Source organism: Dreissena polymorpha, chromosome 6 (genome assembly GCF_020536995.1).
Source record: "Dreissena polymorpha isolate Duluth1 chromosome 6, UMN_Dpol_1.0, whole genome shotgun sequence".
Classification (NCBI taxonomy): Eukaryota; Metazoa; Mollusca; class Bivalvia; order Myida; family Dreissenidae; genus Dreissena; species Dreissena polymorpha.
Window position 1 is genome coordinate 40,675,243 of NC_068360.1, and position 27,431 is coordinate 40,702,673.

General features: G+C 37.9%; 2 protein-coding genes across 2 annotated transcripts; one reads left to right on the top strand and one right to left on the bottom strand.

The window, feature by feature from the left end:
- Nucleotides 1–1,839: 1,839 nt before the first annotated feature.
- On the top strand, nucleotides 1,840–4,240 carry LOC127834972 (uncharacterized). The gene is made up of 2 exons (XM_052361135.1): nucleotides 1,840–1,928; nucleotides 2,684–4,240. Exons 1-2 carry the CDS (start codon nucleotides 1,859–1,861, stop codon nucleotides 3,583–3,585), a joined length of 972 nt encoding a protein of 323 aa, XP_052217095.1. The 5' UTR covers nucleotides 1,840–1,858; the 3' UTR covers nucleotides 3,586–4,240.
- A 4,976-nt stretch (nucleotides 4,241–9,216) lies between these two features.
- Nucleotides 9,217–26,851, bottom strand: LOC127834983 (zinc finger HIT domain-containing protein 1-like). Its single transcript, XM_052361154.1, has 6 exons — nucleotides 26,737–26,851; nucleotides 17,566–17,733; nucleotides 15,500–15,594; nucleotides 12,970–13,058; nucleotides 10,613–10,693; nucleotides 9,217–10,000 (listed from the first exon to the last, which is right to left on the bottom strand). Exons 1-6 carry the CDS (start codon nucleotides 26,756–26,758, stop codon nucleotides 9,979–9,981), a joined length of 477 nt encoding a protein of 158 aa, XP_052217114.1. The 5' UTR covers nucleotides 26,759–26,851; the 3' UTR covers nucleotides 9,217–9,978.
- Between the last annotated feature and the right edge of the window lie 580 nt (nucleotides 26,852–27,431).

The following is a 27,431-nucleotide window of genomic DNA, read 5'->3' on the forward strand; positions in this document are numbered from 1 at the left end:
ATAATAATTTAAATTGGTAACAATCACTTCGTCTTAGTGTTTTGATATAAGTATGAATGGCATTGTTTAAGCTGGATGTCTTTCAGATATCTATTTCCTTATAACAATAAGAGTAATAAAACGACATGCTAATAAATTGAGCTTTCGATTAAGGCGGCGGCATTCGCAAGAAATAAAGCAAAATATTACAGCAGAATAAACAAAGAAAGAGAAGTTTATTTGTAAACAGGTTATTGAATATAAATTCATGTAAATTATTGAAACATATAGCCCATAGGAAGAATGTGGCAACTTCAAAGTGAAATGGCTTTACTAAATAAATTTGACTATAAAACTACCATTACTTTTACTTTAAAACTATAACATTATAATGACCTCTGTGGAAAGGGGGTTTAATGCATGTGCGTAAAGTGTCCGCTTTTAAGATATTTTCTGTTTAAAAATAGTCTCTTCTTAGCAAAAATCCAGTTTATGCGGGAAGTGTCGTCCCTGATTAGCCTGTGCGGACTGCACAAGCTAATCTGGGACGACACTTTACGCACATGCATTATGCCCAGTTTTCTCAGAGCGTGGCTAAAATACATTTACCAAAACAACCGTTCATGTCACATATACATGGATGACTCTAAGATGATCTCAATATTCATACATTACGTGCATTTTGAACAAATTATGCACTACTCGTATTCCTAAGGCCGAACTACGAGACTTTCTGACAACAGTTTGTCATGCGTCACAACTTAATTATTCTCGTGTCAAAATTAGAGGCTGTCAAGGGCTGTCGTCAGTATAAACAGTTTATTCATTCCGTAGGGGCTAGACCGAATTAACGGGGTGCGTCATGCTCCTTTTGCTCCCTCCTTCTGTCCCGCTCGAATGGTCATTACAAAACGTGTGACGAACTGTTTACGAAGGCAATAGTTATAGTTCTTCTAATATTCAATCGCAAATAAACGATGCTTAAAAGCCTTAATTACAATTGTAAGATTAAGATAGTCTTTGGATATAAAAGGAGTTGCCTTATCTTATATTTCAACAATTTGTAAAGTTACGTTCGATGCTGTCTTATAAATTGTTCGGTCTTAACAAATATGTGATGAAACCTCTCTTCACAGTTAAACCAGCGCTGATATATGAACACACCTCTAAAATAAACTCTTTACCAAAGTTTTGCTTTCATATTTTTATATATCAGTTCTTTTTTTATGTAAGGTATAATTCGTACAAAAGATAGTAACTTACTATAGTAACCATGTGAAAATATCTATCTGTCTAAATTTCATGCGAAAATGGGTCTTATGCTATATGCGGCCAGCTATCGCGGTCAGGTCAGTAGATACGCTGCCATTAAATTACACAAGGTTTCGTGGTCACATATAGGGTAGCGTAGCTTCTGGTCATACTTAGCGGATGCGCAGGCGGGGTGGGAGCTATTCTGGGCGCATATGGCACATGACCCGTTCTCCACAATCCGGGTCAATTACAATATATAGACACGGAGCTGACACAAGCGTGTGGAAATTTAACCCATTCATGCCTAGTGTATTCTCTCATCCTGCTAAATTGGATCAATTTATTTCAAAATAAGGGATGTCTAGTATATTTATTTCTATATTTTGAATATTTCTTACAGAAATTCCTCTAAGCAAACAGCGCAGAACCAGATGAGACGCCGCATCATGCGGCGTCTCATCTGGGCCTACGCTGTTTGCAAGGCCTTTTTTCTAGACGCTAGGCATAAATGGGTTAAAAAATTCCGTGCGTTTTATATAGTTTTCACTCCTGGCCATTTTGGGATGTTTTTTTTTAATATTCAAATTTTCCTTTCCTTATTTTTCAGAACCCCTAACGAGTGAAAATGAGTCCTCTATCTACATTGCTGATGTTGATGCTGATTGGATGTGATCACGTGACACGAGGTCAAGCTCGTAAGTACAAACCACGTGATCTCATGAAAACATTTGATTCGCGTTCTGAGAAAACTGGGCTTAATGCATATGCGTAAATTGTCGTCCCCAGACGACACTTTCCGCTTTTATGGTATTTTTAGTGTCAAGGAAGTCCCTCCTTACCAAAAATCAAGTGTAGGCGGAAAGTGTCGTCCCTGATTAGTCTGTGCATTATGCCCAGTTTTCTCAGAACGCGGCTCATTTGAGTTTTCTTATTATTAGAAACGTATGTGGTATTTTTTTTAAAGTTTGCTCGAATTAACCAAAGGCCGAGTTCTTTTAACGGCACTGGAGAGTCCGTGTATGACGTAAAACCTTTATTAAGTATTTTGAACATATATTAACCGATTTTACAGCTCTAAATTAAATCCAAACAACTTAATAATGTCAAAATATTAGTGATTTCGTCGACATCACACCTTTCAATAACATCTGTTGTTTACGACTTCGTTTTCGAAAAATTTAGATTGATATGAAATAAGTACGCATTCGTTCATATGCATGGTTCAACACACAATATAAACACGACGTATAGACGATAAGTGTAAACGTATCGTTTTTGTCTCAGATTTAAGATAAATTGCAACGTAGTGTGTCGTGCGTTTCGTCATTTGCTTTATTAGGATTATACACATATAGGACATGTAAACATGTGCTTATTCCAGTATATTTAGTTTTCAAATGTATGACCGAATCTGATTTTTTTTTCAAAATTTCTTTCTTTGACTTTTCAGCCAGTAGCCGAGACTCATTGCGGCGCTCTCTGAGTATAGACCCCACCCTCTCGCACGCCCGCGATACGCCGATACCCGTCTCCCAGAACGTCAACGTCTTCTTACCTGTCGACGACATCCCTGTTCAGGACGCCCCGACGGCGCGTGTCTCGCCGACACAAATGACGGACCCTAGTCGTCCGAGCGTGAGAACTCCTCAAGTTACGGTGGCCGAGAGCCGCCAGGGTACACTCTCCGCCTCCATAACGGCCGGCCGCCCGGTTCTCCTGGAGAGTACCTTGGGCCAAGTCGCCAGGCAGCAAGTCCTTCAACCTCGCCCAACAGCCAGCATCCCTGTCATGATAGAGAACCAACCGGAAGTCCAGTTTGTGCAGCCGCAGCCACGACTGACAGCGCCTGCTCCCAGTACAGCAGCAATGAATGCCGCAATTGTTGTTGTTAACGACCAACGCCCGGTTGTTAACGAACAACGTCCCGTTGTTAACGACCAACGCCCCGTTATTAACGACCGTCTTATTAACAACGTCAGGCCTATTCCCGTTGATGAAGCGATAAGTGCCAAGACGGAGTGCTCATTTCAGATCCCCCTGTTTCTACTTCCTGACACAGATCCGGCAAACCTAGCCCAGAATCAGCAGTGTCCGTCTTTCCTCTTGTACGGCCCAAACATCGACCCCACTCTTGTGTCACTTCTTGTCGATCACTGGACCGGGGTTGATAACGTCGGCGGTCCATCGCTCGATCGAGTGCGCAGCCAGATTACGCAGGTCGAGTTCGAGCAGAAGTGCCTAGTTCCGGCTCTGCGCGCGCATGTTTTCGGCGGTGCCGCGTGTAAGACGCGCGAGCTTAGAGTCTATTTGGAATGGCTATTGTACCTTCGTGAGCGTCTATTCAATATTTAAGTCACCACGTGGCAGTATCAAAGAACAATTAAACTTGTGATATAACCGGAAGTTGTTGATGTCGCTAGTGAAGGGAGACACAAGCAGGCATTTTTTTTGCATTTCACTCGCTCAATGCTTCTGATATTTTTTTTATTGTCGCTTATTTTTCCAGATTTAAAAAATCAGTATACATTTTAGCGCCGATGTTAATGTTGTAATTCACTTGGTTAAATGGTGTTTTAAGGAATCTCGGAACCACCCTAATACCAAAATGTGCTTTATGACTCCATGACTTGCTTAAAATCCACGTTGCAGCCATGTTGTTTGTTATTTCTATAAATGAGCCATGCTCTGTAAAAAGAGGGTTTAATGCATGTGCGTAGAGTGTCGTCCCAGATTGGCCTGTGCAGTCCGCATAGGCTAATCAGGGATTACACTTTCCGCGTTTATGATATTTGCTGTTTAAAGAAAGTATCGTCATAGCAAAAATCCAGTTAAGGCGGAGAGTGTTGTCCCTGATTAGCCTGTGCGGACTGCAGAGGCTAATCTGGGACGACACTTTACGCACATGCATGTAACCCCCTTTTCACAGAGCACGGCCCATATATTATATTTATTATGATTTTGCTGTATATATTCAAATGAGAATCTTTGTATTATATAAATAAAAACGCAAACCTGTATACTACTTTTTTGCAGACATGTTCATACGACATCATAATACTATTTTTGTTGGTTCTGAGACATAAGAGAAAATTGTCGGTGAGAAAAACTTGGTGACAATGCATCTTGTTTTTGCGTTGTTCCCTAAAAGTAATATACGCAAAAAATTCACTTACTCGTATTTTTTTAATGTAAACATTTAAATATGTTGAAATGTCAACTTACCAATATAAATAGCACTGCAATGATGTGATATGTGTACGCTTATTTAAAAGACTGAATATTCAACTCCGCAGTATAAAAGGGTCACTTTTATAGTGGGTCGTTCTTGTAAATCGGAAGCACGAATGTGATATCGATACACGCAAGTATAGACTGATAGTACAGTCAGGTTTTCAATATATATACATGGACACATATAATTATTGAAACAAGGCATTTAAATTGCGGGAGTTCTGTGGACAGAGACCATAACGGAAAAAAGCCGTATATTTGCATCGTGAAATAAAACCTGAAAAGTATAATATGAAATGGGGAAATAAGTATAATTTGCTTAGCAAATACTTGTGTCAATATTATTAATATGGCTTAATGTTTGTGACGAAAATAACAAGTATTCCCATAATATTATGCAGACAGGGAGGGTTTACATAAGTTATATAAGCAGATCTGACATAAAATGACATTGACTATAATTCATCGTGGTATTTACTGTAAAGAAATGTGCATACGAGCAGTGATGTAAATAACATGTGTTGCGTTCTGAAAAAACTGAGCATAATACCTGTGCGTAAAGTGTCATCCCAGATTAGCCTGTGCAGTGCGCACAGGCTAATCATTGACGAAACTTTCCGCCTAAACTTGATTTGCGGTAAGGATGGGTTCCTTGAAACTAAAAATACCATAAAAGCGGAACGTGCCGTCCCTGATTAGCCTGTGCGGACTAAACAGGCCAATATGGGATGACAGTTTACGCACATGCATTTCTCAGAACGCGACTCATATAAACGTGTGGTACACATTAAGAATTCTCCAGTTTTTAAATTAACTAATTGAGTATATATTTGTCCGTTTTTAATTAATATTTTAACAAATGCCGTGTATCGTTTTTAACGATATTTCTTGTTTGTATGATTATAATGCTCATGCTTTTTTCATGTCATAGGCTTCGGGAAATATAGACGCCTATGCCTATTGAGAATTATTCGCTTGCAATAACTACACAATTATTATTAAATGAGTGAAATAATGTGAATATGGGGTTTAATGCATGTGCCTCAAGTGTCGTCCCAGATTAGACTGTGCAGTCCGCACACTGTCCGCCTAAACTGGATTTTCGTCAAGAAGAGTCTTCCTTTAAACAAAAAATACAATAAAAGTGTCGCGCAGTCCACACAGGCTAATCTGGGACGACACTTTACACACATTCATCAAACCGCTCGTCTGTCACGTTGTAAATTGCTCTTTTGTATTGGGCTTTGGATTGGTTGTCGCCAGACAAGAAAACGTAGTTCACTATTCGTGATAGCCCCGAGGTGAAAGTTAACGTGTCTCATAGGACACGTTGTTTCCACACGTGTCGCTTATGACGTCACGATATGTATAAAATGCGTCAGTGGTAAAGTCAGCAGTCCTATTGGATGACGAGTTTCGGTCTGGATCGAACAACCAATCGAAAGCAACAACTATAGGCATGTCAATAGCTGTGTAATTAAGTATATATGCGAAGTATATTTTGTAAGAAAAAGTAAATAAAAACGAAAGTATACGTTACACAACGTTTCATAAAGTTAGGACTTCATCAACTACCGGTAACATCAAAAGTATTGACTGAATAACACACATGTAAACTAGTCCAGTGTATAAACATATTTATCATTAAAAATTATATCAGTATCCTTCGGTAAATTACACCGGTAATGTTGTAACATTCGTGATATAAATGATAGGGAAGCCACACCCATACTTTGAAATACAAAAATTGATGCAAAAAAACAACATTCTTCTTCTTACCTCGACGACCGGCGGCGGCTTGCTTCTCAGTCGGCGCACGTGGCGGCACGTTTCGCCTAGACTGGATTTTCGTTAAGAAGACTATTTAAACAAAAAAATCATAAAAGCGGAAAGTGTCGTCCCCGATAAGCCTGTGCGGGCTCATGTGGGGCGATATTCTATCCACTTGCATCAAGCCCGGTGTGCAAAGAGCGCGTCTTTTATCTGTAAGTAAAACTGAAAGAGCTGAAAACCATTGTTAAAACCCATAATTGCCTATTGGCTATATGGAGAGTAAAATACGCATGGAAGCCATGACACTCCAGATCTTCAAATAATGCTACCTCAGCTGCGGTGATTCCTTGTACCGTATCATCATTGCTTTTACACGTACACATATAATTTTAAGCAAATATAGTTACATTACCCGTTTCAAACTTGGACTGTTACTCTTCATTGCGGAGTAAACGATAGAAACTTTTCAGCGAAGTGTTTTGTCTTAAGTTCACAGTGCATTGTGTACTTTAATTAAGTAGTTTTTCCATTATTCAAACAGTCAACGAAATTATGTGACGTAATTTTAAACCCCGCTTTTGTTTAATTTTACGAATATATACATAAAACTCGAAATACAGCTTAAAGCTTGTCTTTAACTCTTTCAGTGCTGGAACCGACTTTTGAAGGCCTTTGCAAGCAGTTTGGATCCAGATGAGAGAACGTGGCGTCTCATCAGGACGTGGCGTTTCATCAGGATCCAAACTGTTTGCTATTCTGATAGAATTCTTTGGAAAAAAAAATAGAAGAAAATTGTAATTTTAGAAATTCAGCAGACGACATTTTAGCAGACGACAAATTTCCCAGCATGCAAAGGGTTAAGAACGTAAAATGCACAGCAACCCCTCCACTGACGTTTGGTACTGTGAGTTATTATAAGATGTCAGATGGATGTCACAACGGTGACGGCGAGTATACCTTTATAAATTACGTTATAAATATATCAAACGAATAATTTGTAAAATGTCAGAATTATGAATAAAGCACGCACTGAATAACAGCGCTTTTATTCAACTGCTATATTTTATAAAATGTATACCAACATGTGTATGTTTTTAAAATTCCTGAACGGTCTGTGCGTGTTTAACCTTGCAGATGCAGCATGTATAATCAAACTGAGTAAATGGCAAAATGAAGAAAGGCTTTATTCTTTAAAGGTATAAGCACCGAGCTCTATGATTAAAACATTTCAGTAGTTCGTGTGTAGCCGCGGTCTTGAAACATCATGGAAATACTTGTGGCTTTTATGGTATTTTTCGTTTAAAGAAATTTTCTTGTTAGATAAAATATTGTTTCAGCAGAAAGAGTCGTCCCTTATAAGCATGTGCGTACTACTACTAATATGGGACGACACTTAAAGCACATGCATTAGGCCCCGTTTTTCTTTCCTTTCAAGATTTCACTCGCCGCTCATACTGATCATGCCCGTCCAGACGAGGCTATAAGCTCTACTCGCCGCTCATACTGATCATGCCCGTCCAGACGAGGCTATAAGCTCTACTCGCCGCTCATACTGATCATGCCCGTCCAGGCCAGGCTATAAGCTCTACTCGCCGCTCATACTGATCATGCCCGTCCAGACGAGGCTATAAGCTCTACTCGCCGCTCATACTGATCATGCCCGTCCAGACGAGGCTATAAGCTCTACTCGCCGCTCATACTGATCATGCCCGTCCAGACGAGGCTATAAGCTCTACTCGCCGCTCATACTGATCATGCCCGTCCAGGCCAGGCTATAAGCTCTACTCGCCGCTCATACTGATCATGCCCGTCCAGACGAGGCTATAAGCTCTACTCGCCGCTCATACTGATCATGCCCGTCCAGACGAGGCTATAAGCTCTAATCGCCGCTCATACCCGTCCAGACCAGGCTATAAGCTCTACTCGCCGCTCATACTGATCATGCCCGTCCAGACAAGGCTATGAGCTTTACTCGCCGCTCATACTAATCATGCCCGTCCAGGCCAGGCTATAAGCTCTACTCGCTGCTCATACTGATCATGCCCGTCCAGGCCAGGCTATAAGCTCTACTCGCCGCTCATACTGATCATGCCCGTCCAGACGAGGCTATAAGCTCTACTTGCTGCTCATTCTGATCATGCCCGCCCAGGCCAGGCTATAAGCTCTACTCGCCGCTCATACTGATCATGCCCGCCCAGGCCAGGCTATAAGCTCTACTCGCCGCTCATACTGATCATGCCTGTCCAGGCCAGGCTATAAGCCCTACTCGCAGCACATACTTATCATGCCTGCCCACTCCAGGCTATAAGCTCTACTCGCTGCTCATACTGATCATGCCCGCCCAGGCCAGGCTATAAGCTCTACTCGCTGCTCATTCTGATCATGCCCGTGGAGGCCAGGCTGTAAGCTCTACTGAATTTTTCGTATGCCTTTGGTAAGATGTCGCCAAGAATTATTACGATTTTGTAACAAGTATGATTTACAAATGCAAAATACTTTTTTGTAATTAAACTAAACAATTGATTTATTAGTTTTCAAATAAACACAAAAAAAACACTAGCAAATGACGAAACAACAAATGCTATTTTAATACATAAAAATTTTCGTCGTTTTCAACAAGGTTAAAATGCATCCAAGTTTATGGCACTGGAAGTCACCGAGATTAATTTGTTCAATGTAGGCTCTGTCTCTATGTCTGTCTGTCTGTCTCTCTGTCTGTCTGTTTCTCTCTGTCTGTTTCTCTGTCTGCTACTATGGCATAAAGAAACATTAAAAACTAGGATCATTTCTTGCAAAAGAATATACTAATAATAAAACTAAGTTACTCAATTAACAATCAAAAAATTACAAATGGCAGATAACAAAAAAATGATATAGAAAACATACTTTTCATGCATTAATTTTGATCATTGCAAAAAAACTGACAAAGCACATAAAACGTGCGTACACAAGACAGACCGACGACAGAACAAACGTGTGTTCGAGTTTGCTATGCTTTTTAATTGACTGTGAGGGATAAGGTAAACACTTATGAGACATCAAATTTGTTACTCGTAACATTATTCAGGAAAATTATGGAAAAATCAACCAATCAAATGACATATAATTAAATAGTAACATGAAGTGTTTACTTCGTCATATCTACCTTTATCTGTTCTCTGCCTCTTCATTCGTTGTCATATAAAACATATATTTTTACTGTGGTTCAACCACTAATAAAAGTTTATTTTATATGACCACCACTTATGAAAACATAATACAATCTCACAAGGATATCAACAAATATCCTCAATATATACATATATACATATAATGTCACATTTTATTGTCAGTTAAAAGCTACCAATAAATGTAATATCAAGAGACTTAATGAATTCTATGCATGCATGACATTTCTTTAAGTTTCCCTTACGATGCTTTGTGAATTCCCGCTCTGACGCCAATAGCTTCGGTACACAGTCATTAATTGTACACATGTCAAAAGAAACCTTCCGCAATTCTGCATGAGAGCGCATCTATCCTGCAGTTATTATGTCCATCTTTCCTGTTCAAAGACATCATAAGTAATGTCATTTTCTTCAGTTGCCACAAGGCATAGTAATGGATATCCAAACAAATTCAATACACTTTGTGGGCTCCTCCTCAGTCTTTTTCTTTTCTTATTTTGCTTGGCTGCATCTTGGCAACGGATTCAAAATTACAAAGACTTTTATCCATTTTCAAAAGAACGTGTATTACGCCTCAAGCAGTCCACTTCAAGCATCTGAAACATAAATAAAGTCCCTTGCCAATGATGAACATTTATCCTTTATCACTTAGATACGTATTTTCACGCATTTGTAGTCCCTTAGAAAGTTATATTTTATTGAAGACCTTACTTACTAGATTCAAGTTTTTAAGGCTTCATCTCCAAACCTGAGATACTGATGAGCAGCAAACAGCATAAAGCCTGAACAGACTGCAAGTTACTCGCAGGCTGTTCTGGTTTTATGCTGTTTGCACATAGCCATTTTCACTTTGCTTCTGAGTGGGAAAGGGTTAACCTCAGAGTCAGACATTATAAACAAAAGTGCAACTTAAACTTTAGAAAACCAAAATCAGCCTAATGACTAATTTAATTATGGGAAATAGATCTTGAATGTTTGAATGAAATATGTCTACCAATTAGTGAAAAACTAGCTCAGACACCAATGCTGGGGCAAGTAAAACAGCTTGCCCCTTTCTTAATTTTATTTTGCTAAAAATGAATAAATAAACTGTACGTTTTTTTAACTAGTAGTTGTTATTTGGATGAAAATATATTATTGACAGACATGAAAAAAACTTCTTATATGTCCACATCCCTGCTACAAGAACTCACAGCAACAACATTTACCTTGTGTCTTGATGGGTTCCAAGACATTTAATGGAGCAATACCTCGCCCCACACTGCACACAGGTGTATGTAGAGATGTATCTTGATGGGGTCAAAGAATGGCAAAACAAGTTTGAAACAGCTACTTAAATCTCATAGCTTTATGTAAAGTCAATACTGATAACAAGTGTGACACTGTCACAAAGATATACCTGTCAACAGTTTTGTTTAGAAGGTCGCCGTGGTGTAATGGATATGGTGTCTGCCTAGCGACCGGGAGGTCATGGGTTCGATCCCCACTGTGGGAGCGTTCTTTAGATCTCCTCCTTAGACACCAAGTACTGGTTCTAGGAAATGGACTCGAGAGCGTTTCAATAAGCCTCAGGCTTTCGATGCAATCGAGCTTAAATAAATAGGTTTAAACTAACAGTTTTGTTTGGTAAAGACTTCTCTTGGACCTTGAATTGTGTACTCTGCCTTTAACAAAGAAACACGCTCGTCTCTATAAAAAGTAATTTAGATGGCCATCCAAGCTGAACCAAGTTATGTTCTGGACTTAGTCCTAACATTTCACCTTGATCTGTGACCAAGGCCCTTGAGCCTAAGCTTTTGGGTGTGATGAAGATTAAAAAAGGATGATTCCCAATATAATATTAAAAAAAAAAAATCTGACCACAATTTCCCCAAAATATGTCAAACATTTCCAATAAACTCAATAATTGGTTTATCATAAATTAATTTAATTCCCAATAATTTCAAAATATAATTTTTAGAAAGCAGTTTAACATGTATTTATAAACAATTGGTACACTGTTATTTATGCTGCTCCATATTAACAATTTTCCTTTTACTATGAGAACACAAATTAGACCCTGTTAAACACAAAGGATAATATGTTACTTGTCTAATATTTTAGCTTTGACCTTGATTGAAGGACCTGGTTGTTGTGAATAACACTGTCTTCTCAAGCTGATCATCTCTGCCAATCGATTTGAGCAAATACATCCATGCTTAACAAAGTTGTACTCTGGACGGGAAGCTGACAACGACAATGAGCGAGGCCTGGTATAGGGGAGATAACCCTGGGTTATCGTTCGGTAAGGGTAAGATTTAGGGGTCGGGTAGGGTTAAGGTTAGGTTTAAGGCTTACCCTTACCCAAACCCGACCCCTAACCCGACCCCTAACCCTTACCCCAACCCTCTAACCTTCCCATGCGCATTACAATACCAGGCCTCACTCGTTGTCGTTGTCCGCTTCCCACTCTGGACGATGTGTCAAGAGCTTATTTCCTTAATTTGACTTTTAGATCTTGAATTGTGACCATGACCTTTGACCTACTGATCTTGTTCATGACCTTCGACCTACAGACCTGGTTCTTGTGTGTTAACTCCTTCATCATGTTAAGCACTTTTGTCAAGGCATTTAGTCTAGCATATGCTTTTCACAAACTGATAAGAATGTATGGCTTCAATGGGAGATTTGACCTTGATTTGCAAGTTTGACCTTGGACAAACTGGCCTATTCTGGGAACAATACTTCGTCTCATCATGCCAGATATTGTAATATACATTCAAGCTGGACACAGGCATGCTCTGAACACAGGGTTACAGACTAATTTTGTTCATTTGACCTTGCACTGTTACCTTGACCCTGGTGCTTGTTGCGACACAAATATCATGATGGCTATTACTTCCAACAAAATATTTGAAAACCCATACATGTGGGACAACTGTCAACTGTATGCTCTGGAAAAATATTCAAGCTGCCCACCTGTAAACTCAGGTTTACAATTGGGCATATAAAAACTAAAGCCTGTCACAGCCATGATGAATGACCCCCTCCCCCTCAATGCTGCAAATTGTTATATGTAGCAAGTTGTTATAGAAATTCTATAGTAAACATAAGTTTTTGTCTACTGAAAGACAGACACAGATTTATAATTGTGGTATATCCAGTACATACCTCTACTCTACTTCCTTGCAAGGGGGAAAGAAGGAAGGGTGTACGAATACCTGTATTATGTGGTTTTAGTATTCTTCAAACTTAACATAAGAGATGTAAATATGGAAATTATTATGAGCCAACGCTTGAAAAATTGGGTTAAATGCACATGCGTTAAGCGTCTATATGTGTCCCAGATTAGCTTGTGCCTCCGCACAGGCGATCAGGGACAACAATTATTGCCTAAACTAAATTTTTGTTTAGAAAAGATTTCCTTATATTAAAAAAACAGCAACATAAAAGCGGAAAGTATCCACTGTGCACACTGCAAAGGGCATTAAACTCTGCTTTCCTGATCAATGCTCATTGCAAGGTGATTGGAAATAAAGCATAATACAATACATCTTTTTTACATCTTGTGTTTATGCAAGGATACCCGCAGACTGCACAGAAGTGTCGAGGGGGGAGCCTGGAGGGCGGGGCACACACACTCACGTAGTTGGGGGGATCCTTATTTGTCAGGTGCTGCAACACAATGTTCAACATTACAGAAAATGAGACTTACTCTGGGATAACAGGGCTTAATGTATTTGGGAAAAGTGTCATCCCAAATTAGCCTGTGCAGTAAAATGAGACTTACTCTGGGATAACAGGGCTTAATGTATTTGGGAAAAGTGTCAACCCACATTAGCCTGTGCAGTAAAATGAGACTTACTCTGGGATAACAGGGCTTAATGCATTTGGGAAAAGTGTCATCCCACATTAGCCTGTGCAGTAAAATGAGACTTACTCTGGGATAACAGGGCTTAATGTATTTGGGAAAAGTGTCATCCCACATTAGTCTGTGCAGTAAAATGAGACTTACTCTGGGATAACAGGGCTTAATGTATTTGGGAAAAGTGTCATCCCACATTAGCCTGTGCAGTAAAATGAGACTTACTCTGAGATAACAGGGCTTAATGTATTTGGGAAAAGTGTCATCCCACATTAGCCTGTGCAGTAAAATGAGACTTACTCTGGGATAACAGGGCTTAATGTATTTGGGAAAAGTGTCATCCCACATTAGCCTGTGCAGTAAAATGAGACTTACTCTGAGATAACAGGGCTTAATGTATTTGGGAAAAGTGTCATCCCACATAAGCCTGTGCAGTAAAATGAGACTTACTCTGGGATAACAGGGCTTAATGTATTTGGGAAAAGTGTCATCCCACATTAGCCTGTGCAGTAAAATGAGACTTACTCTGAGATAACAGGGCTTAATGTATTTGGGAAAAGTGTCATCCCACATTAGCCTGTGCAGTAAAATGAGACTTACTCTGGGATAACAGGGCTTAATGTATTTGGGAAAAGTGTCATCCCACATTAGCCTGTGCAGTAAAATGAGACTTACTCTGAGATAACAGGGCTTAATGTATTTGGGAAAAGTGTCATCCCACATTAGCCTGTGCAGTCTGCACTAGCCTATCAGGGACTACACTTTCTAAATCGCATTTTTGCTAAAAATAAACTTCCTTTTAACCAAAACAAGAGCTGTGTATGTGAAACACAATGCCCCCTACTGCCCTTTGAAGCCATATATTTGACCTTTGACCTTAAAGGATAACCTTGACCTTTCACCACTCAAAATGTGCAGCTCCATGAGATACACATGCATCCCACATATCAAGTTGCTATCTTCAATATTGCAAATGTTATGACCAAGGTTAAAATTTTTAGACAGAATGACAGACAGTCAGACAGGCCAAAAACAAATTATCCCCGATCTGGGGGCAAAAAAATACCATTAAAGTGGGGCGACACTTCACACACATGACTTAACCCTTTGAGCGCTGGAACCAGAATTTGAAAGCCTTTGCAAACAGTTTGGATCCAGATGAGACGCCACAAAACGTGGCGTCTCATCAGGATCCAAACTGTTTGCTATTCTGATAGTATTCTTTGAAAAAAATCTAAGAAAATGCTTATTTTAGAAATTCTGCAGACGACATTTTAGCAGACTACAAATTTCCCAGCATGCAAAGGGTTAAGCCCTGTGTTTTCCCAGAGCGAGGCTTATATGTAACATGTTGCTATTAAAAGAAATTCAGAGTATTACTTTGCAGACACTGTATTGTTGTGAGAAGCAATATCGATTGGGTGAAGACATGTTATTTAAAATTGCATGATGAATGTTGAAATAACAGTAAGCACAAAGCTTGGACAGACCAATGCACACACACTCAATCATAATACAACCAATATATCTAGCTTTCTGTATACAGGCTTAATTGTTAAATAAAATATTTTTGACAAATTTTGAAAAAGTAAGTTTGTATGACTCAAACAATTTAACAATACAATTAAAAGGTTGCTGAACATAATATGGCACTGGACTTACAACACTACTTGTACTGATAAAGTGGCTAGATTACATATATCCATATCATCAAATTAATAAATAATAAATAATGATTCAAATAATTCCATCAAAACAATGGCAGTAGTCTCTAAACTAGTTACTTTTAGAAGACCTTTGAATAAAAATTTAACATACAATTTTAGGACAAGGATGACTGGTTAAATCCCCACTTATAGGACAAGGATGACTGGTTAAATCCCCACTTAAAGGACAAGGATGACTGGTTAAATCCCCACTTATAGAACAAGGATGACTGGTTGAATCCCCACTTATAGGACAAGGATGACTGGTTAAATCCCCACTTATAGGACAAGGATGACTGGTTAAATCCCCACTTATAGGACAAGGATGACTGGTTAAATCCCCACTTATAGGACAAGGACGACTGGTTAAATCCCCACTTATAGGACAAGAATGACTGGTTAAATTTGCACTGCGAGAGCGTTATAAAGACAGAGTTCCTTAATATGGCTTAGACTTCCCATGAAATCAAGCAACATAGAAAAGTTTGAAATGAAGCAGTGAAATAAAAAAACACACTAGAAATACTAGTTTATCTGAGTGTAACCTCTTCCTCTATAAGCGCAGAAAAGCTCTTCTTGAATCTGTACTTCAGGTGATCACTGCGGTATTTCTTCTTCTTCCTTCCACCAGTTTGGGGAGCTGGGATTAACAAATAAATCACTTATAAATGAACAGTTCTACAGCAGAGCTTTTTTTAAGATACAATTTACTGGTATAGCAGGGGCCTTTAACATTTAAAATGGGTCATTCCCTCTTTAACTAGAAATGTGCCATTTACTGGTATGTCATTCAGCTATGAAAGTTTGAGATTCACCCAGCAGTTCAAGAGAACTTGAAAACACTTATTTTTGTGTTCTATATTCTATAGCAAAATAAATGTGCCTTGTTCTGATAAAACTGGGCTTAATTCATGTGCGTCAAGTGTCGTCCCAGATTAGCCTGTGCAGTCCGCACAGGCTAATCAGGGACGACACTTTCCGCTTTAATGGTATTTTAAGTTTCAAGAGAGTCCCTCCTTACCGAAAATCAAGTTTAGGTGGAAAGTGTCGTCCCTGATAAGCCTGTGCAGACTGCACAGGCTAATCTGGGACGACACTTTACGCACATGTATTATGGCCAGTTTCATCAGAACAAGACACAAATAAAAATCAGACTAAGAGCCACAATTGTGTGAAAGTTTGAGCAAGATCCAACCTCTACTACAAAAGGAGTTGAAAACACTAAATGTTAGAGCTATATATTGTTAACAGACAAAAGGCCATAATACTGCAAAAACTGTTTGCAGCCACAATTGCTATCTATACAATCATTTTCATATACTGCCTTCGTCTGTGAAATTTTGAGCGGAATCCGTCAAGCAGTTAAAAAGAAGTTCAAAACACCAGCTTTGGGACATGAAATACAGACAAAGGGATATAACTTTAAGTATGCCAACATATATTACTGCCAAAATTCCTACCTCTATAATCATCTATACATTAAGGTCATTTAACTGTAAATGTTTGAACAAGATCCACCCAGTATTTAAAGAGGAGATGAAAAACACAAACTTCCAGACATAGGGACATAAAGACATGCGAAATGATTAATGCCCCCCACTTTCTTCAAAATAATGAGGTTTCCTCTAGAACAGATCATATCCCATAATTGTGTTTACCTTGTTATGAAATTTTCACATACAAATTCCAAAGAACGATTTTTTCTTCCTTTAAATTAATGGCTATGGGCTGTATGAACCCTCAATTTTGCACAGTCAACAAAATTGTCTCAAACTTACTTTGCCTCTTTCCCATGAAAATATTCATTGCTTTTATTTCAATTTGTTCATTTATATAAAAGCACAATTGTCAAAAGTTAAACATTTGACAAGGATGAATAGTTTTGAGAACACTTTGCTAATAGTTAGGCATACACATCTGAAGTAAAAAAGCATGAAGTAAACAAGAGCTGTCACTATAGGATGACTTATGCCCCATAGAAAAGCTTGATAGAAGTTATGAGCTTTTTTCAAAACCTAAACGCAGATTTCGAAACCAAAACGCAGACCCTAAGTTCAAGGTCAAGGTCACAGGGGTCAAAATTTGTGTGCGTATGGAAAGGCCTTGTCCATATACACATGCATACCAAATATGAAGGTTATATCTCAAGGGACATAGCAGTTATGAGCATTTTTCAAAACCTAAACGCAGATTTCGAAACCTAAACGCGGACCCTAACTTCAAGGTCAAGGTCACAGGGGTCAAAATTTTTGTGCGTATGGAAAGGCCTTGTCCATATACACATGCATACCAAATATGAAGGTTATATCTCAAGGGACATAGCAGTTATGAGCACTTTTCGAAACCTAAACGCAGATTTCGAAACCTAAACGCGGACCCTTTGAGAATATTTCGAAAGTCCGCACAGGCTTATCTGGGACGACACTTTCCGCTTTTATAACATTTTTCGTTAAAATGAAGTCTCTTCTTAGCAAAAATCCAATTTAGGCGGAAAGTGTCATCCCTGATTAGCCTGTGCGGACTGCACAGGCTAATCTGGGACGACACTTTACGCACATGCATTATGCCCAGTTTTCTCAGAACACGACTCATATAAACTAAACAATCTCACTTGTGTCCATTGATTCCTCAAACTTCGGCGCCTTCTTGCTCATCTTAAGGTCTGCGTGAGGGTCGTCCTGGAAGTTGTCTGACTCAAGTGCCTCCAGGGCCTTACGTTGACGCCTGCGCCGAGCTGCCTCATCCAGAATGCGCTTCTGCTCCGACTCCTTGATTCTTCCTGAAGGATGGATACGTATGCATTGATAGGAAACATAAAGAAAATCATATGAATGATAAAAAAGAGCATAGTTTGCAATTAAAGAAAGTATCTTCTTAGTGTAAATCCAGTTTAAGTGGAAAATGTTGTCCCTGATCAGCCTGTGCGAATGAACTGGCTTATCTGGGAAGACACTTTATGCACATGCAATAAACTCTGTGCATCATAACACAGAAGCTTGGGTTTGTGTAAAGCCTTGGATATGGATTGGTTTATTTTAAATATTTAATACTTTGATAGATAGATTTTCATAAGTTTGATATTTATCATATTGCTTCCTTGGATTGTGTTAACCAGATTAACCCTTTACCACTTAGATACATAATTAACCCTTTACCACTTAGATACATATTTAACCCTTTACCACTTAGATACATATTTAACCCTTTACCCCTAAGATACATAATTAACCCTTTACCACTTAGATACATATTTAACCCTTTACTGTTTAGATACATATTTAACCCTTTACCACTTCGATACGTATTTAAACCTTAACCACTTAGATACATATGTAACCCTTTACCACTTAAATAAGAATTTAACCTTAACCACTTAGATACGTATTTAAACCTTTACTACTTAGATAGTTAAACCGTTACCACTTTTATAGGTATTTAAACCTTTACTACTTAGATACATATTTAAAGCTTTACCACTTAGATATGTATTTAACCCTTTACCACTTAGATACGTATTCAAACCTTAACCACTTAGATACGTATTTAAACCTTTACCACATAGATATGTATTTTTACGCATTTGAAGCCACTAAGAAAGTTAAATTTGATTTAAGACCTTTCTTACTAGATTCAAGTTTTTAAGTCTTCAATTCCAACCCTTAGATACTGATGAGCAGCAAACAGCATAAAACCTTAACAGACTGCTAGTTACTCGCAGGCTGTTCTGGTTTTATGCTGTTTGCAAATAGCCATTTTCACTTTGCTTCTAAGTGGAAAAGGGTTTTAACCTGATTTAGGGAATGTTTGAAAGTTTTAATTGACAGTCCATTTTTGACACACAACTTCCAGAGTTGTTATTAAAACGCAATATATTAGAATTAAACAAGAGATGTGTTTGTCAGAGACACAATGCCCCCTACTGAGCCGCTTTGATTTTATTAATTTTTTTATCATTCGGCAGGTAGAGATAATTATCTCCCTTTAAAGCTTACTACTTCCCTTGATTTGTTTTTTTTACCTTTGACCTTGAAGGATGACATTGACCTTGACCTTTTACCACTTAAAATGTGCAGCTCCATTAGATACACATGCATGCCAAATATCAAGTTGCTATCTTCAATATTGCAAATGTTATGGCAAATGTTAAAGTTTTCGGATGGACTGACGGACGGACAGACAGTGCAAATGCTATATGCCACCCTGCCGGGAGCATAAAAAACAAGAGATGTGTTTGACAGAAATGCCCCCTACTTCGCCGCTTTGAAGCCATATATTTGACCTTTGACCTTGAAGGATGACCTTGACCTTTACCTTTCACCACTCAAAATGTGCAGCTCCATGAGATACACATGCATGCCAAATATCAAGTTGCTATCTTCAATATTGCAAAAGTTATGACCATGGTTAAAGTTTTGGGACAGAATGACAGACACATACAATGACAGACAGACAGGCCAAAAACAATATACCCCAGATCATTCGATCCGGGGGAATAAAAAGAACTTGTAAAACATGTCCTTCTTGCTTATATTTATTTTTTATATCTTTGAGTCGCATGGAGTGCTACCTTTAAGATGCAGTGTATGTGAAAGCCTTAAGTTCTACAATCTAAAAACTAAACAAGGGCTGTTTGTAAAACATGCATGCCCCCCATATGGGCTGTCCGTTGTAGTGGCAGCCATTGTGTGAATACAATTTTTGTCACTGTGACCTTGACCTTTGACCTAGTGACCTGAAAATCAATAGGGGTCATCTGCGAGTCACGATCAATGTACCTATGAAGTGTCATGATCCTAGGCAAAAGCGTTCTTGAGTTATCATCCGAAAATCATTTTACTATTTCGGGTCACCGTGACCTTGACCTTGTGACCTCAAAATCAATGAGGGTCATCTGCGAGTCATGATCAATCTACCTATGAAGTTTCATGATCCTAGGCGTATGCGTTCTTGAGTTATCATACGAAAACCATTTTACTATTTCGGGTCACCGTGACCTTGACCTTTGACCTAGTGACCTCAAAATCGATAGGGGTCATCTGCGAGTCATGATCAATCTACCCATGAAGTTTCATGATCCTAGGCGTATGCGTTCTTGATTTATCATCCGGAAACCATTTTACTATTTCAGGTCACCGTGACCTTGACCTTTGACCTAGTGACCTCAAAATTGATAGGGGTCATCTGCGAGTCATGATCAATCTACCCATGAAGTTTCATGATCCTAGGCGTATGCGTTCTTGAGTTATCATCCGGAAACCATTTTACTATTTCGGGTCACCGTGACCTTGGACCTAGTGACCTCAAAATCAATAGGGTTCATCTGCAAGTCATGATCAATCTACCCATGAAGTTTCATGATCCTAGGCGTATGCGTTCTTAAGTTATCATCCGGAAACCATTTTACTATTTCGGGTCACCGTGACCTTGACCTTTGACCTAGTGACCTCAAAATCAACAGGGGTCATCTGCAAGTCATGATCAATGTACCTATGAAGTTTCATGATCCTAGCCCCAAGGGTTCTTGAGTTATCATCCGGAAACCACCTGGTGGACGGACCAACAGACCGACCGACCAACATGTGCAAAGCAATATACCCCCTCTTCTTCGAAGGGGGGCATAAAAACCTCTTCTTGAGTTTAACATGTAGTCTAAGATTCCAAGAGGAACATTTTGAACTGTATATTGAAGGTTGGGTGTCATTTGGACACTGGGCATTGCGAATTTTTGTAGATATTAACAGTTTCAAATTAAAGCGTAATTTTCATAGACATGACCATTTAACTTTTAGCAGTACATAAATTTCTAAGATAAACCGATCATTTTAGTCATAAAACAATTGGGAGTGGAGTTAGAGTATGCTGCAAAATTACTTCTTTGACATCCATTTTTTTTTTGGGGGGGGGGGGGGGGACATATCAATAAATTTAAGATCCTGGCAATTATTCACAGTGCTTAATTATTTAAAGACCAAATTAGTGTAGGCACAAAAAAAATTATTATCCAACGTAATCAACTACCACTTCCAGGGCCTGTTTCGCAATCCAATACATGTTGACTTCTGTTAGTGAGTTACACTTAGCAATTACTGTAGAACACTAATAACGTTAACCCTTTACCACTTAGATACGTATTTTTATGCATTTGTAGTCCCTCAGAAAGTTCAATTTAATTAACTCTTGCAGTGCTGGAACCAAATTTTGAAGGACTTTGCAAACAGTTTGGATCCAGATGAGATGCCACATAACGTGGCGTCTCAATAGGATCCAAGCTGTTTGCTATTCTGATAGTATTCTCTGAAAAAAATCTAAGAAAATGCTAATTTAAGAAATTCAGCAGACGACATGTTAGCAGATGACAAATTTCCCAGCATGCAAAGGGTTACAGACATTTCTTACTAGATTCAAGTGTCATCTCCAAACCTTTGATAATGATGAGCAGCAAACAGCACAAAAACCTGAACAGTCTGCAATTTACTCACAGGCTGTTCTGGTTTTATGCTGTTTGCACATAGCCATTTTCACTTTGCTTCTGAGTGGGAAAAGATTTAGCTGTATCAAGAGAGTTAGCTTCATTTAAGTAGATTAGTTAGGATTAGCACTAATGGGTTAACTCCCCTAACACTCGGTGTGCGTTTTGTGTTATTCACTAATATTGTATTTTAACAGACAACACCATGAGGATCTTGGAAAATGTTTAAAGAGTTTTTGTTTTAATTATTTTATTATTACAAAAGAAATAAAAACATATAGTGTTTCATTCTTTTTTACAAGAGAAATAAAAACATACTGATTTGTGTAAGGGTATTTAGTAATTACAATAGCCTACTTTATTATCAAGTGATAAACCCTCCACTAGTGACTACTGCATCTTATATACAGAGGACACATCTTCTAATTAATAACTTACAGGTCTACGCAAATTTTACAAAATTTGCAATCCATATAAGGGCTTTGCAGTATTTGATAGGACATTTTCTTGAGAGTTTTTTAATTACTCTAATCATTTTCACGGTGCGTTTCAAAATAAATTTTCATTCATTTGAAGGCAAAACAATGTCTTTACCAACTCAATCATTTACCAGATCGTTGTGTATCCATTATTCTCATACCATCGGCCTTCCTAATTGTATCATCAACTTTAACGAGTCCCCTTGAAAAAAACTCAAGGATTTCAAGGCATACAATGTTTTTCGATTTTCAGAAAGTTGGTTTTATTTACATTTTATTAATGAATAACAAGGATCATTTTGATAATTTCTGTTTTCTGTTGGTAAGTAGGTATACATGCCAGATGTTTTAAATAGTCCGAAAATAGTTTTAAAATTTTGCATCAATCTAAATTTAGAGTTTTAAAAATTGATGATTGGTTAAATAAAACACATGTTTGATTGGATGTCAAAAAGAGGCATATGCCCATGCACATTTCACTTTATGGAGTCATTTGCTTAGATAGTGCAAATGTGTGTTTACTTCTGAAAAATTGAAAACGTTTGAGTTCATGAAATTCTTGAACACATTTTTTGTCAAAATTGGCCAGAAATTATGAGTTTTTGTTGAGAAATATAAATTTAGTTCCAGTACTCCTGCAACATCGATACAAACTCCGAACTATTTTTCAAACAAACAAAAAATAGGTTTATAAGTACACAAAGAAACTGCACTTTCGTTTTGACCATGTAAATGACATCACCGGCACAGTAAAAATAATTCTCGAAATCGGCTGCACTTGATTGGTATATGTCAGGAAGTTTGTAAATCAGATTTAATTGGTATTTCTAGAAAATCCTAGATAAATGTATTCGTCATATCAATGCTTAGACCGAGTAATTACGGCAAATCGGGACTCAACTTGCGTAAAACACTTGCTCAATTAACCGTTTAACCCCACCTCCGTTCTCTGCAAAAGGTGGAGCTATGCACCTGCTGTTACTTAATTGGACGATTTCCATTGAATAACAAACAAACGATTGGTTCAGCATGTTGATTGCTAGAAAAAGGCAGCCAATTTTGTCGGTGAGAAAGGTGTTGTTTATGGCTTCAGACAGGAAGCTGCTTAATTTGATGACGTCAAACTGTCAATTCAAGCAGTCAGTGCAAATTTTCGCAAGACTTGTACTGATACAATTGACTCTTTGTTTACAATTTCAGTAAAAAAAAACCACTAGCTTACATTAAACTTTGGATTTTATTATCAGACTAAAGCAAAAGTGAAGTTAAAAATGTGATATATTAATTTGTGTAATTTAAAATACGACGTTTAATGTTGTAAATCTGCGAGTTTTCATGACAACAACAACTTTACAACCATTACCGCGCATCGCGGGGATAGATCTACCTCGATTTTTATTTTAAAAATTTAATTAAGATCTCATAAGTTGAGACTATAATTTTAATCCATTTTTGGAGGAAAAAATCTTGACTTATGACAGCATTTTTACAGTATGGTATTGACTTATAGATGTTTGTTTATTACAATGAGACAAAGTCAGATGATAGTTTAAAATTTCAAAAAGGTTCTGGTTGATTATTACTATAAACAAGAGCAACGCAAAACGGGTTTTGTTTTTTTAGAGGTCACAGTGACCTTGACCTTTGACCTAGTGACCCAAAAATGGTTGTGGTGTGTAGAATTCATCAAGGTGCATCTACAAATGAAGTTTTAAAGTTGTAGGTTGAAGCACTTTGATTTTAGAGCCAATGTTCAAAACCTTGATAAAATGTTAAGGTTTTAGCACGACGCGGATGGTGGACACGATGAGCTGGCTATGACAATACCTTGTTTTTTTTCCGAAAACAGCTGAGCTAAAAAATATACATATATCAGGGATCATATTTTCCCGCAACATCAATCGGTCTGGATATAAATGGGGAAAAAGTATCCGAAAATTTATGTCCGAAATAATGACAAATTACATTAAAATATATACCATTAATTTTGCCATTCATGAAGGTGGTATAATAAATGTACATGTAAAATTCCCTTATGCGTTGTTTTTTTTTTAAACGGAACATACGAGTTTTCTCAACTTGCTATTTCATTGTTGTTTCGTGTGCTGTTTTATCAGACTTTTTTTCATCGTTGTCAATATTATTAATCTGTGTAAGTCTATACCGATGTTTTTAATCTGTGTCGACTCGATAATAGCTTACAAACATGCACTGAACCAAACAAATGTCTGTGCGTAGGTTGGCTACTGACAATAACAAACCAAATAATTAAGAAATAATTCGTGTACGTTATAGTTTGTTGTCAAATAACCCACAGCCGATAGTTTAGATGCGTAGGGATTAAATTACGAGAGCGAAGCATTTGAAACCTCGCATCTAATTTTCCGGTCATGAGTTATTCAACAACAAACTATAAAGTACACGAATTATTTTGATTCTAACACGGTTTCACTAAAGATTTATACCATGTATATTATTTTTCTTGTGTACTATTTTAATTTATGTGAAGTTCCGCCCATAAAAATAACTTTCGGCTGTTCTGTCGATCAGATCCGCGACTTTCATTCATAATTATATTACCGGATTATTACGCTGGTGAAAATGTATTGGCATGTTTTGTTTAGTTACAGCGCGTGCTTTCAGACGCGTCTTTTCGGATGCGTCTTTAATCCACTGTTCACAAGTTTTTGATTCTTGGTCTGACGTGCAATGAACCGGTCCTGACCAGCTTAGAGACTGCAGCGAATGGGTTATCACACCTAATCGAGATAAGAATGTCATTAGGGTGTGTTAGCATGTACACTGTGTAATCGATTTCATGACATGGGAATTTTAGCAAACAGAATCGGACCGATTGTTTGGGATATTCAATTGGTTTTTCATGACCCCAATCGGTCTAGGACCAACAAAACCGAAAAAAATATGATCCCTGACATATATTTTTTTAATCCAGGGCGTGAAGATTAAAGTAAAGGGGGAGTGGATTGTCAGGCCTACTCGCCCTGCAGGGCGAGTGGCTCCGGAAAAAAGTTCAAGGCCTGAATATAAGGGTAACACGTTTACAGATTTTTCTAAACGTTTAAAAAAAATGAAATAAACGAAATGGTACCCCTATATTCTTTTTAAAAAGCATCAGTGCCATCGCATTTCCATATTGAAAGTAGTAATTATTTCCAGAAGTAACATTAAGTGCATATCCCATTCAAGGAATGACGTCATATTAAAACCAACTGTTCTCGTCTTTGTCCAACCATTGGGTTACACTTTTTCTACGTACATGCCGATATATTTTGTAACAAAGACGAATTAATATTGAACCCACATTTCTTCAATAACAGTAAACCGGTTTAAAAATTTTCAATGTTTAACTTAACAAGAAAAAAATGAATACCAATGAAGAAACGGCAGACAAATTTCCTCATGCACTTCTTGCCGACGCGCATGGAATGTACAAAACGATTTGGGGCATGCTCATGCAAAAAATGGCGGGAAAATTTTCTCGACCACTTTGTGTCGACACGCGTCAAATATTAAAGACATCTTGTCCATACATGGTGTATTGTTTACGGTATTGTGAATAAGGGCCATCAGGCGCACGTGAAACAAATACGAGTCTGTTTCAGCAGCTGTCAATAAGCTTTGCTACGTCGTAACGTAATGAACTAAAATAGATTCTGTTGATGTAAGACTGTCGTTTAAACGTTTACTGTTTTTGTAAACGTTTTTTAGCAAAACACGAAACGCGACCGTTAAAATGTGATACCCTTACCTGAATATACTGATTACTAAAGTGACTACAGTAAAGGTTGCATGATTACATTTGATCATTTTAGGTTTTCCACTTTTGGGTCAAATGTCCTGCAATTTTTTATGGAATGTCCTGATTTGAACCTAAAAAATTCTGGCATGTACAGGGCCCTCAATCTATCAAATCTGCTGCCAAATTTCGGCGGCAGTCCCCCACCTGAAAAGTATACTTTTTTCCCCTTTTGGGGGGGGGGGGGGGGGGGGGGGGGGGAAATTCCCCCTAAAAAATTTTTTTTTTTTTTTTTTTTTTAATAGAAAGATGTGTCTCATGATTATTATATCTCAATTCTATTTCAATTTAATTTTTTCAAACATACTAAATAATGAAAAATGCAACGAATATAGTGCAAACATGTACAAATGAAATAATGAGAGAGTAAGTAAAAAAATCCCCCAAAAAGGGAAACGCCGAGAAAATTCCTCCTCCTAAGGGCTGCGGACCCCTTCCCCCAAAGTAGTGTGAGGGCCCTGATGTATGATTATTAAAAGCTTTTTACATGATACAGATTACTACAGGGAGCTAAATCTAGCCAGTATTTTGAAAAGCCTATACAAATGCAGTTTTGGTGTAATGTCCAAGAATAAACATTTAAGTGTAGATTAACACATGTATGTGTTTTGAAATCTTTTCACTTAAAAAACTTATGTATTCATTAAGAGGGCCAATACAACAGTTATACATGCTACATACAAGTTATTCACCTTTAAGACAATTATTCAAAGACCACGGTTAAGAATTAATTATACACACACGTTCGCCATTGTTTTGTCATCAAATACTTTAGGTCTGTCAGAGATGATCTAACACCCACTCAGTATCATGTAATATCCGAAATAAGCCCTATCCGAAATCCGTACATGCTTCACAAATATCGTATGATCATTGTTAATGAGACACGCAGAAAGATGCAATACTGGATATCTATTGAATGACTTTTTTTTTTTAATACGGACTAGACAATTTTACCAAAAACCTATGCAATGTCATACTATAAAGTCTAATCAATAGGTTTTTGTTAAAACCTACCGGATTCTCGTTTCTCCGCCATTTCGGTTTTCTTGATTGCCAAAATGGGTACTTTGCCCAAGAATGGCCACTCTTGGTAAACTACGTCTTATGATAAATTAATATAATAAAACAGAGCATTTCAGCGGATGTCGGGAAACCCCTTTGACTAAGTTTAACCATGTTTAAAGCAATTCTATTATCAATAGCATCAAAGCAGGAAATTATCAAGTACAATTATTGTATTAATTGGTTACAAAAAAAGTTAAAAACTTCTTATCCCTCCAAAATGATTTTGCTTAATTTACAAAAGTCATAATCCAATGCCTGTGTGGTCTCACTAAAAAACAGCCAATTTTCAAGGCATAATTTCTTGCCTTTCCCTTTTTAGATTGTGCTAGTATCAAATTAATATTAATCTATCCTCTTTTGTAAAATCGATTAAAAAGATTTGTCGCTTCTATAACACAATCACTTACGGCTAAATGCAAACACTCTCAGAAAACAGGGCCACGGCAAAAGCCCAGTGCCTCAGTAAACGCTCCCTATACGTTAATCCTTCAATGTTTTCTCTACTGAAATGCGACAGAATCGCATTTGATGGATCCAATATAAATCAAGAGAGTGTCACGTACCTGTGACTGTACACCAATTGAACCGATAACCAGTATGGGAGTTATACTTTTGTTGTCGGAGAACTAGATAACATGTTTGTA

What these genes read in the sequence shown, in the direction of transcription:
- LOC127834972 (XM_052361135.1), top strand. Translation starts at nt 1,859, where the DNA reads ATGAGTCCTCTATCTACATTGCTGATGTTGATGCTGATTGGATGTGAT. An exon ending in CGTGACACGAGGTCAAGCTC is followed by an intron (nt 1,929 to 2,683) that starts GTAAGTACAAAC and finishes TTGACTTTTCAG; the next exon opens with CCAGTAGCCGAGACTCATTG.
- LOC127834983 (XM_052361154.1), bottom strand. Translation starts at nt 26,758, where the DNA reads ATGGCGGAGAAACGAGAATCCG. An exon ending in TGAGGAATCAATGGACACAA is followed by an intron (nt 15,595 to 17,565) that starts GTGAGATTGTTT and finishes TGTTAATCCCAG; the next exon opens with CTCCCCAAACTGGTGGAAGG. An exon ending in CTGCGCTTATAGAGGAAGAG is followed by an intron (nt 13,059 to 15,499) that starts GTTACACTCAGA and finishes ATTGTGTTGCAG; the next exon opens with CACCTGACAAATAAGGATCC.